The 12,810-nt window shown below is 44.9% G+C and overlaps 1 protein-coding gene across 29 annotated transcripts in view; it reads left to right on the top strand.

The window, feature by feature from the left end:
- Positions 1-12,810, top strand: part of kcnma1a (potassium large conductance calcium-activated channel, subfamily M, alpha member 1a) — a 138,745-nt gene that overhangs the window by 59,427 nt on the left and 66,508 nt on the right. For all 29 annotated transcript variants that reach the window (XM_058058622.2, XM_058058608.2, XM_058058605.2 and 26 more), the window contains exons 3-5: positions 778-839; positions 11,082-11,175; positions 12,067-12,178. In XM_058058622.2, coding sequence (XP_057914605.2) covers positions 778-839; positions 11,082-11,175; positions 12,067-12,178 — 268 coding nt within the window. The remainder of the gene's footprint in view (positions 1-777; positions 840-11,081; positions 11,176-12,066; positions 12,179-12,810) is intronic.

The following is a 12,810-nucleotide window of genomic DNA, read 5'->3' as shown; positions in this document are numbered from 1 at the left end:
GCTTCCAAACGACTCCTCCATTCATTCTATTTAGAGCATGTTTCCACAGCATTTCAGTCCAGCTTCAGCTCTTCAGCTTCCAAACGACTCCTCCATTCATTCTATGTTAGAGCATGTTTCCACAGCATTTCAGCCCAGCTTCAGCTCTTCGGCGTCCAAACGACTCCTCCATTCATTCTACTTTAGAGCATGTTTCCACAGCATTTCAGCCCAGCTTCAGCTCTTTGGCGTCCAAACGACTCCTCCATTCATTCTACTTTAGAGCATGTTTCCACAGCATTTCAGTCCAGCTTCAGCTCTTCAGCTTCCAAACGACTCCTCCATTCATTCTATGTTGCAGCATGTTTCCACAGCATTTCAGTCTAGCTTCAGCGTCCAAACTTTCATACTTTTTCAAAACATTTCAGTTTTGCGTCAGCCTTTCAGAATTCACACGCAATGTCTAGTGACATTGCATCATCTAGTAGGATTGAATCTTGCGCAAGATGATATGGAAAATGCTTACACGGCGTCCACACGAGTGAGTGGACCCACGCTGCTGGGTTGTAGAAGTGTGATTCCTTTGTTTGCTCTGTGAGATTGGACACTGCCAGCATCCAATAGGTCGTATTTGCTGACATGAAGGTGAGCATCCATTATTTACAGCCAACTTTGTTAGACTGTCCATCACCGTGCAACCTGAGGATAATGAGCCAATATTTAATTACAGATAACGAGCATCTGCTGTGCTGCTTTGCAATACTTAGCATGTTTTTTTTTCTTCTCTTGTCGTTTTAGGTGGTGTTAGTATTTGCACTCAGCATCGGAGCGCTTGGAATATACTTTATAGACTCCTCAGAGTAAGTATCTCACATTTCTTCACTTTTCCTTTGAGAACATTGGAAATATGGCCTGCTTTTATGGAGCCGTGATGTGTAAAATAAACATGACATCGCCCTAAATACAGCCCATGAAACACACATGTTTACCCACACGTGCGCTACAGGCTGCATGGGAGGATTTGTCAATGGGAGCCGTGGCAGTTGCCATGGCAACAGAGACAGGCGGCGAGTGTGTGTGTTGAGTGTGTGAATGTGTGAGTGAAGGGTGCGTTTGCATCTCCCTGGTTAGCAGTCATCCAGCGTCACATTGCGGGCCTGGCATCGCTCCGACAACCACTGCAGCGCCGCATCCACTCCTGCAGACTCCTCCTTTTCTACTTCCGCTTTTTACAAGGACGGGATTGATGTATCGCTGCAATTCTGGTTTATACCCGTGTTGGTGATGAATATGAAAACTTGTAGTTGATGCAAGTAAAGACAGCCATGCCTCGTTCATGGCGGTTAATGGCCCATTGACTTATAAATTCAATATTTTGGTATTTAGAGCATGGAGAACTTATTTACCACCTTTTAAATTTGCTTTTTAACATCATTAGCACGCTCAAAACATTAAATAACACCCCTATGATCAGTTTTACACTCCTATTACCCGATACAATGGACATAATAACAGAAAATAAGTAATATTAGGCCTAGAAAACCTGTTTATGACCTTCTAAATATGCTTTTTAACATTATTAAAACCCTCTAAACATGTAATAACACTCCTATAGTCAGCTTTACACTCCTATTACCCAATACAGTGGACATAATAGCAGAAAATAAGTAATATTAGGCCTAGAAAACCTGTTTATGACCTTCTAAATATGCTTTTTAACATTATTAAAACCCTCTAAACATGTAATAACACTCCTATAGTCACCTTTACACTCCTATTACCCAATACAGTGGACATAATAGCAGAAAATAAGTAATATTAGACCTAGAAAATCTGTTTATGACCTTCTAAATTTGCTTTTTAACATCATTAAAACCCTCTAGACATGTAATAACACTCTTATAGTCTCCTTTACACTCCTATTACCCAATACAGTGGACATAATAACAGATAATAAGTAATATTAGGCCTAGAAAATCTGTTTATGACCTTCTAAATTTGCTTTTTAACATTATTAAAACCCTCTAAACATGTAATAACACTCTTATAGTCACCTTTACACTCCTATTACCCAATACAGTGGACATAACAGATAATAAGTAATATTAAGCCTAGAAAATCCGTTTATGACCTTCTAAATTTGCTTTTTAACATCATTAAAACCCTCTAGACATGTAATAACACTCTTATAGTCTCCTTTACACTCCTATTACCCAATACAGTGGACATAATAGCAGAAAATAAGTAATATTAGACCTAGAAAATCTGTTTATGACCTTCTAAATTTGCTTTTTAACATCATTAAAACCCTCTAGACATGTAATAACACTCTTATAGTCTCCTTTACACTCCTATTACCCAATACAGTGGACATAATAACAGAAAATTTGAAATATCAGGAATAGGAAACCTGTTAACGACCCTCTAAGTACGCACAGTGCATAGCACGCAGTATACAGTACATTGTGTAGTACATTACGCCGCTCTTCAGATGTATTGCCTTCCTCCATCAGAGGAATGTCGTAATCCATCAGTGCAGCCATCCATATTGCCCCCAATCCCACCTCCACCTCTATCCTCCAGATTGGGATTAACTCCCCTGTGGGGGGGCTCTTATCAACGCAGAGCAGGTTCAAGCAACTTTGGGGGCTTTTACATGATGAACACGGCCCCGCTTTGCCCGCTATGCCGCGTACGCGCCGCAGCCTTCCTGCCTGGCTGTGGAAGGCAGCCACTCGTGTTCTGTCGTGATAACAATAATTATCATAACAATAAGCTGCATATGAATCTAGTAAGAAGGATTCATCTAAAGGTGGCTCCCCAGGACCCAGCAGTCCTTCTGCCTCGCAGCGGACTGGCTGCCTGACGCCGTACGCTGCTTCTTCTGCAGCATCCAAACTTACAGGAAGTTCTTCCTCTCCATGGGACACTCATTTCCTTTGCGTGGTACATGAAAAATTAGAATTATAATTCCACGATTTCATACCCCATTCCCTTGTAAAAATACTCTCATTCACAGTACCTTTGTACTGCAAAAATTACCAATCCAGGCGGATGCTAATGCTGCTAATTAGCCCCCAAATATAGACGCGTGTGTTGGAGGTGCTGTGGCGCTGCGAGGCCGATCCAGCCCCCACAGGACGGCGAAGACGCACCAGGCTGCTTGCGGATGCTCCTTGATTGATCCGCGAAGAAAAAAAGCACGTTTTATGATTATTGATGGGATTCCGCCTAGCAACAAGTGACCTCATGAACCTGACCTCAAAAGGGGCGTCTCCATCTACATCGCTGTGGCTTAATATTTTTGGTCAACTTCTGTAATTGCCATCCATTTCCGATGCGGCTTATCCTAACGAGGGTCCCAGGTATGCTGGAGCCTATCCCAGCTGTGTTTGGGCGAGAGTTGGGGTACCCCCTGGACTGGTGGCCGGCCAATGGCAGGGCAGATGGAACAAAATAAAAATGTAAACAAACGGACTTGATATTATATCGTATATCATAAATGACCCCCCCCCCCCATGGTAAATATCCATCCCAGTATCAGCTCTTTCACTTTCCTTGTCCATTAGCATCCATTTCTTTTTATTTTGCTTTCTTATGTTGCCTGTTCACTGTAACCATGGCAACATATTGTATCCATAAGGGTCATTCAGACTTTTATTATCGTGCTGGAGAAGAAAACGACCTTTCCTGGTGTCGGCCAAAGACCTGTCACTCAAAGCCCCACAGCAGAGATGAAACCCAACCCAGGTAGATGAGAATGGTTTGTGGCCAAGAAGCCTGTAAGCGGTCCTGAACTAGTGGACTATGCGGCTGGGAGCGGGGTGGGGGTGGGGGGCGTCTTTATGAATGAAGCACTGACAATGAGCGGCCATCTTTGTTGTTGCCAAAGACTTTGTTTACCAGCCAATCCGTGTCCGTCCGTGCTGGAATTCAGCCTTTGTCTGCTTCTACGCACACTATTTCTATACTAGGTACGACATGCCCCCCCGCCCTGCCCCCTCCAAACCCCCCCCAGCACCCCCCCGCCGCCCACGTCGTCACCTTCGTACGTCCCTCATCCCTTTTTTCCCTCTTGGCTGCTCCCATCAAACAAATAAAGACGAATGTAGGACAAAGTCTGTGCAGGCTGCTTTTAAAGGGACGCCCTTGTTCCCGCTCCACTTCCTGCTTCTATATCCCGCTCCACTTCCTGCTTCTCTATCCCGCTGGTGGACAGAGCGGCGTGCGCGTCAAGGCCGCATGAACCCGCACCTGTAACTCGATCATTAGCGTGCGATGGTGTCAACACTGGAAGAAGAGAGGCTGCCTAATGACTAATTGATGGGGTAAGTTGAGAAATGTGGCAGAGGAGCTGGCAGACCTTGGCAGACCTTGGCAGACCTTGGCAGACCTTGGCAGACCTTGGCCGGCCTAAATGTGGACCTCCTTCCCGGGGTGCTGACAGTACCTGGCACTGAGGTCTGCATGGAACAGTCTCGGTTTGGATCAGAGCGGAGCGTGTAACCATTAGAAGACGTTATTAGTAGCTGACACCATCCTCCAAATGTCATTCCGTACAAAATGGATTCAACTCTTCCATGCCGCCATCTTTATTTATATCTTGAGTTTTATGACTGAAACAGCCATCTGCAAACTGTTAACAAAATAAAAGTCACTACTATTGATGGTAATATAAGACGGCTGATGTGTAGCCTTTAGCCTGGTCGTCATGCTAGCAGGCTAGCAGGCCTTTATCCAAGCTGCGTCTACGTCACCCACTCTGGTGGAATTCCACTAAACGTTTCGGATAATCCATCCGATGGTGCTTCTGTCGCCAAGCAACTTTTGTTCTCACGGCACACAACTATGGTGCGTTCAAGGACCACCGAAAGAAGTGTGGAATCTCAATGCTAAAACGTAATCAGTGAATCATAAAGACATGAAGATGTAAATCCTGTAAATACTTTTAACAGTACTTCATGTTGGCTGTACTTTATTGTTACAGATTTATGAATTATGACCCACTTATGGCGAGCGAGATGTGGAAAATATGACCTAGTTTTGTTTCTGATGAATGTACAGTATGTCCACTAATCCCTCATTTATTCTGATATATTCATCTGTTATTGGGATTGGTGTCATTATAATAATAATTATTACAATATTTTATTAATAATAATAATAATAATAAAATATGATAATAATATTTTTCTGTTCATATCTGTACATTTTTCATTATTTTGTTCAATATTTTGTTGTTAGAGTGTAAATATGAAAACCTGTTCATGCCCTCCTAATGTTTTTTTTAACATTATTAGAGCCCTCTTGACATGAAATAACACCCCTATAGTCACCTCCCTAGGGCTGAATAGGAAACAATAGAGGCTAACACGTGTTAGCATTGGGGGCGTTCCTTGCAGTTGCTGTTTATCACTTCCTGTTCTGTGCAATACAAATTGTAGCGCTCCATGCGCCTCGCTCTCACCCCCTGCGGAGCGCCAGAGGTACTGCATGAAGGAGTGTAAGACTACGTCATGTCGCCAGTAAAACATCCCAAATGAATCTTCTGATGAGCTGGAAGCTTTTGCCACATTCTGCTAAACGCAAATAGACGGCTAATTAAAAATGTCACGATAGGAACGTCTCCATCGCTAATTGGCAGCAGCACGCTGCAGTTTCCTGACGAACGGCGCTGCCCGTTTTTGTTCATCAAAGTCACCGTTGCTGTATGGATGACGAGCAGGAGGAGCAGGAGGAGCAGGAGGAGGCAGTGGTGTGGTATCCCACAATGCAGAGGGAATGAGCTATTTTTAGTACAGCGTGCAGCCCGCTCGTCCTTTTTTCTTTGGTTATTTTTACCATAACAATATGCAATCATTTGTCATTGAAGGCTCGTATTAGAAATACTGGACAATATTTAAATCAAGTCAATTATGATTGCAATCAAACGTCAAAGATATCATCATGATCAAAGCGGTACAATGAATCAAAAGGAAGTGTATCAGGAATTATGGAATAATATGAAATTATAAAAATCATGAATAATGCATGACAGTAATGAATGAATACAAATCTTTCATTCAATTAGCATCATTTGTCATGGGTAAGGAATATTGTTTTCATTATAATACAATTGAAATTCAATAATAATAATAATAATAAAGGTACAAATAAAACATGCTATTTCAAAAAGTAGGAAACATATTAACTCTTCCAATACCAAAAAATAGTTAATGCCATAATTGGTCGACCAGTCCAGGGTGGACAGCTGGGATAGGCTCCAGCATCCCCCATCCTAGTGAGGATAAGCTGCATAGAAAACAGATGAATGGATATAATTGTAAAAAAATTTCTGTCCTTTGTGTTGGTGTAATATTTTAGATATTTAGATACAAAAATATGCTTTTCTCCCTTTTTTTAGTCAGGAACTGATATTTTCCTGAAACTTACATTTGTTCTGCTGCTGATTACTAAAGAACACAAAAAGGTAGAAATAAACATGTTTTTTTTCTGATGAAAACTCAACTCCAGCCTTTCTTTTGCTAGGTTCCATCTTTATATCGCCATAGAACATAGTACACTCTGTGCCTTGAAAGATCAGTCAGAATGCTTTAAAATGGCTGCCACTGAAGCAGTTGTCGTTTGAAAACTGCCTGGGCTTGAACGAGTCAAATATGATAATATAAACGTTTATATTCTTCCTATATTTGATTGAAAATAGCTATCTCTATAAAATGGATGAAGGATGAAACCCTGACTTCCTTATTGGAGTGAAGACAGCCATTGTTGCTGTGACTGTAAACACTCTTTCCTTCACAGGAACCAAACACAGCGAAGGAGCTAATTTGACTTCCAAGCCGGTCCTATAAATATCGTAAACGCCATCCTTCTCCAGTCGAGTCATTTCCAGATTTTGGTTGAGCAAAAACGAGTTCTTTTCTTAGCCTCCTTTGGGGATGATGTATTCATCCATCGCCCTTGTAGGTGCTATTTTTACCGCGACCTAAGTGAATTATTTAAGTACTAACCTGTCATTCTCTCGGCTTCCCAGCCGCCCCCCCGCTAAGTCGCCGAGAAGAGGCAGACATTTACTGATTAAGCCGAAATGGCTTTCAAAATAACGGTTACTCCGGAAGGCGCGGGGTGGGCGGCGAATGAAAACATTCATTAGTGTGATGCATTATGGTATATCGCCGGCCAAATCCCTCACCGTTGGTCCTGTCGCTTGCCAAGGTCGCGCTATAGGGCAAACCGAGGCCTATTGTCTCAGCCTGGATCCTAATCAGACTAAGTTGTGGCCCTTGTGGACTAACGAGGATTTCCATCCGGCATGTGTAGGTTGGTCCTGAAATAGACCAACGTGCTCCGCGGCGTTCCCTGCGGAGGTCTCTGTGCTGCGTATGTGGCGTTGGCGTGTATGCTAATGTGTGCATGCTAATGGGCGGCCACGGGGGCTCGAGCCGGAGCGGCGTGCGTTCTCTTCCTGGGCTTTTCTGGGTTTTCCGGGGCATTCACGAATACAAACACAACACGGGAGCTTTTTATAGAAGCTTTGGAGTCCCCGGGATTGAGAGCCATTTATTTGCATCCTGCCCAAAGAGGATGTGGCAAGTCTTCACACTCGCTCTGATTCGCCGTCTTCCCTTCGCCGTCGCCTGTCTTTGCCTCTTTTATCTCTCCTGTCTATCAGCGCATCCTCCTTGCCGACACGGCGCTGCTTTTTAACCCCCCCGGCTGTGCCGGGGTTTAAAGGAGTAATAAGAGCGTGATGGGACCACCACGGCCCACCACCACGGCCCACCATCACGGCCCACTTTGTGCTTCTCCCGTTGGAAACACTGACACAAGATGAGAACGCAATCTCGACTATATGACCAGCGCTTTTTATTTCCCAGGGTACGGACGAGGCCATCTTTTATTGTCTGGTATTTGTACCGCTGCTCTTTAAAGGAAAAGTGGCCATCATCCACAATCCACACATCTGTCTTGAATTTGAAAGATATCAAAAGAGATAAAAAAGGTAGCTCATGAGGAGACACACCTACTGTACCTAGAAAGGCCGCTATTGAAACACCTTCAAAAGCTCCAACAAGGTTTTCTGTTCTGGTTTTTCCATCCACGTGCAGTACCAGCATGTAGTACCAGCATGTATTACCAGGTACATTCATGCATGACGGGGGCTCCAAGACAAATAATGCAACACCAACCACCTCTGCAGTTGTAGGAAAAGGGTCCTGGTGTTTATTTAATCCAGCACTTACATCGACCTCATGAACAATAGCAATGACCTGGATTTCCAGAATTCAGTCCTTATCTGGGCATGCCTCCCGACTGGACTGGTCAAGTATTTTGGCAGAACATGTTGTGTAACAATCACGTAGCCCCCTTAAGTTCAACTTGAGTTTACCAAACAGAAAAGTCATATTCAATGTACAAGAAAGTAGTCATTTTACAATATATTCCTCCCTTTTGGGGGTACCAAACCCCCAAAATAACAAACAATGTCTCTTGGACCAGTCTTGGCCCCTCGGCTCCGTTACCATTTTTCGAAGAGAATTGACATATGAAGTTGAAGGGGATCTTGCTGCCTACTTGTCCTGGAGCATGGGCATGGTGAAGTGTTGTGGGCCGGGATTCGGCCCTGGGGCCTGGGGCCTGGGGCGTGGGGAAGGAGAGCAATGTTTGTGCTCCCATTATCACCGCCCGGAGGATTACTGAGCCTCTGTACAAACGGTGTCGGCCATCTTCAGTCCCAGGGACCGTTACCAGTCAAGGTCTGGACTTTTCATCAAAGCATGTGGGCGGAGTGTGTTGGTAAACAACTAGCATAACTGCTAATTGCCCGACCACACTCGTGTTGCTTTTGTCCGGCCTCCAGCTAATAATGGCTTTTGCCATCCAATAATGACGGAAGCAAAGCTTCCTGGCTTTTGGCATGATCCAAAGTCAGGCTGACTAACCAGTGAAGCCGTGCTGCGTTCATGCTCCTGTCGGTTATTGAGAACGCTTTGGGTGGTATGACTCGAGATGAGCAGTTAGTCAGAATTAGGCCATAGCCGTGCCCAAGGGGGGAGCGCCACAGTGACCACTCCAAATGGCGTCTTCACTGTGCGCCATCTGCGTCTATGTGGGCTCGCACGGTCTCGCAAGGAAGACCACTTCAGGGCCGATGGAGGGATGCTCAATTTGCTGGATGGATGTGTGGCCAACCTGCGGCGTCTTTGGGACGGAAGACAATATGACTCATCGGGGTTTGATGCCCGACTTTGGAATTGAAAATTGAGGCCGACTCCTGGCAGGGCACAGACGCAAATGAACTTTTAACCCCGAATCCGATTGCCAGGAAATTGCCTTTCATCCAAATCAGAGCGTTTATTTTTAACAATGTGAGTCGTTCTAATTTCTTTGGACGTCGGCGAGGCTTTTACATCCTCGTAAAGAGCAGAACAGTCCTTAGGATATTCCGGAGACGGACAGCGGGAATTAGAAGTTGCATCATTGTCTCGGAGCGGCTCATGATTAACGTGAACTGAAAATCAAAGCCAAACACTCGGCGTGGACAGGAAGTTGGCCGTTTTGCACCGAAGAGGCCATTTTGGACAAAACCTTCACCTTGTCCAAGACAACGTGTTTGATTGCTCCTAAATTGGAAACGGGAATACCGGACACACGGCAAAGCTACATGTAGATTACAGCAACGTAGCATCGCAATCTGAGGACTCGCCATGAAACACCAAACTTTAAAAGCAGGGACGTCACCCAGTGGAGATGGAAAAATTACAAAATAATAATTTTCTAGACTTTGGGAAGGTTTTACGTCATTTCATGGAGGCTACATGCGTGATGGACAGCAGGAGTTAGAAGTTGGATCCTTCTCTCGGAGCAGCAATGTATCTAAACTCTAAACCGTAAACTAAAGAAACATAAACCTAAGTTGAAACCAAAGCCAAATACTGTAGGTGTATTTCCAAGGGATGAATAAAGTATTCTGTCTGTGTACCTGGGAAGTACCTGCACGGGGAATCGTCCAAGACGATCCATCTCTTTGCTACTAAAATTCAAGCAGGTGTACCAGACGCCTGGGTGTCGTTACATTTTGCGAGTCCCAACGCCAACTAGTGGTGAAAGAAATATTACATCATTGGAAAGAGCAGAACCTGCCAAGGACCTGCGGAGAAGAACCCTGGGCTGCCGCTGGAGATCATTACGCCGTAAATTCGATGGTGAATGTCTGACAGCCCCCCCCCCCCCCCTCAGGGTTCCTTACATACAGTCACGACTTCAGTGTTCCGCTACAGCAACTTATGTTGTGCCCACATTCCCAAAGGTGGCGTCCATCCCAGTAAGCATGATGCATATTCATCATATTCATAATTTTCATAATTTTCATAATTTTCATCTTTTTCATCTTTTTCATCTTTTTCATCATTTTCATCATTTTCATCATTTTCATCATTTTCATCATTTTCATCATTTTCATCATATTCATAATATTCATCATTTTCATCATTTTCATCATATTCCTACCAGAGGGAGGAGTTTTCCTTTCCGCTCGTCCAAGTGATGAACGGGTTGGTTACGGCCTGTTATTGCTTTTTGCCCCCGCCCCCCCATGCTAGTGGTTCATCATCACAGGGTAAACATGGAGATGGATATTATGACAGGCCGGGCACGAAAAGCCCCAAAACATCCGCTGAGCTGCTGGCTCCTCTCAAACGGAGATGAAGCCGTATATTTTGCAGAGTAGAGCATCTGTCATCTCAAGGCATATCTCTGTTGGTTTCGAAGATGTCTGCTCGGATGTTTTAAGGGGCGGAATCTTGGCAGATGGCCTCAACTTTCATATGACAAGCAAATAACCAAATAAAGCAACACCACGCCTCAAATAAACACAAGTTATTCTCTTCCTTTTGGTGACGCAATTAGCAATGTAACGCTTTCAGTTAGCATGTCGGCTAATAAACACCTCCTCTCAGGTGTACACACACACGCATACACAAAGGTACATTTGGCGTGTTCGATTCCACCCATCACCACCCGGACTGAGAGTGATTTTTTATCGGCGGCCATGTTGATAATCATCCTGAGTCGTGTCCTCATCTTTGTTTTCTGTCTTCCAGCCCGATAGAATCCTGCCAGAACTTCTACAAAGACTTCACGTTACAGATCGACATGGCCTTCAATGTCTTCTTCCTGCTTTATTTCGGTCTGCGGGTAAGCGGAGCTTGCATGATGACGCTCGTTTCGAGAAAGAAACACAGTGGAACCTCGGTTAGCGTCATTCCTAGCGTTATATCTCTTACGGTTTTGTCTACATGAGGAATGAAAGGGATGAATTAGAAACGATGTGGACGCAAGATCAACACAGACACCACCTTCCGGTTTTGCCATGAGTTATTTCTTCAATTCAGTCTTGTGTATCACCTGCTTTTCTCTCGACCAAAATGGAGGCAAAGAACGTTGCAGGTGATAACAAAGCAGAGAAACACGATCCAATTCCAGAAAAACTGGAAGGTGTTGATCTCGCTGCGTTTTTGTGTCTTTGGCGACAATCACGTCAAGGTAAAAGTTACATCATCCATCCCTTTCACTCATCACAACGTGTCTGCTGACGTTTGGGACCGTGACTGTCAGTTAGCAAAGAGCACCGTGTTTTTATGACTGACTACGGTTACGACGTTGATTTGAAGTACTCATCTCAATCAGGAATGTTTTTAGTGAAAAATGAATGTTTGCCAGGTTGCGGGTCAAACGCCAAGCGTTGGCAGCTCTGCCCTGGAAGAGATGAATTCCCTTTCTCTTATTTCCTATGGGACAATAGCTCTTGGAGTCATGGTCGCCGACCTGCTAGCTTCTAATGTTCTTAGCTAAAGCAATGAAGTCGCTTTTGTGCAGCAGAATTAATATTTAATATTTGTCATCCGCCTTGCTTGGGATGGTTTGTATGCCAAGGCTGCAACTCTAATGTCAGCATTTCTATCTTGCCAGCAGAGAACCGCCCTCCGGCTGCTCTGACATCCTAAACACCCCCCCCCCCCACCTCTGGCGTGATTAGCGAGTAGGCGTCGCTGCATGCGGTTGCTAATGTCGGCGTTTTTGTTTCAGTTTATAGCCGCCAACGACAAGCTGTGGTTCTGGCTGGAGGTCAACTCGGTGGTGGACTTCTTCACCGTCCCGCCCGTCTTTGTGTCCGTCTACCTGAACAGAAGCTGGCTGGGTGAGTCTGCACATCTCCATCAGCGTCTCTATCAGCGTCTCCATCAGCATCTCCATCAGCGTCTCCATCAGCGTCTCCATCAGCGTCTCCATCAGCGTCTCCATCAGCATCTCCATCAGCATCTCCATCAGCGTCTCCATCAGCGTCTCCATCAGCGTCTCTCGCCTTTTCTTCCCTTTCCCTCTTTGCCCTCCATCTTTACCTGTCAGGCCTCCTCTTTATCACGGCCGCTCTCGGCCCCCTTCCCCTGCCTCCCCATTACTGGGTCCGTGTCTCCGAGGCCGTCTAGCTCGGGGGCTGCAGTCAGCTCTGCCTCGTCATGGAAGGTGACAGCCCCCCCCCCTTGATGGGCTGAAAGGGAATGTGTTTGTTTCCTTTTTTGCAAAAGCACCTAAAATAACTCCCGGCCGTCTTTGCTGATATTTGATGGCTTTGGAAAAGCGAGCTGACGAGAAATACAAGGGAAGGTAGAAAGGAATACACGGTTGGATAGAAACAAGTCATAACTCGTCATTTGGACGAATAAAGGCCTCGCCTCTAATAAACACCAAACACAAAGCTGGTATACTCTGAACCTTGCAGATTTGTATACCACGACTGTAGATACTACGACTATGCATGGATACTATATG

This window comes from Doryrhamphus excisus, linkage group LG20, assembly GCF_037039965.1.
Source record: "Doryrhamphus excisus strain RoL-2023G ecotype Guam linkage group LG20, RoL_Dexc_Guam_v1.1, whole genome shotgun sequence".
In the NCBI taxonomy this organism is placed as follows: domain Eukaryota; kingdom Metazoa; phylum Chordata; class Actinopteri; order Syngnathiformes; family Syngnathidae; genus Doryrhamphus; species Doryrhamphus excisus.
Note: the sequence above shows the minus strand (reverse complement) of the source record. Positions and strands in the feature narration are given on the sequence as shown.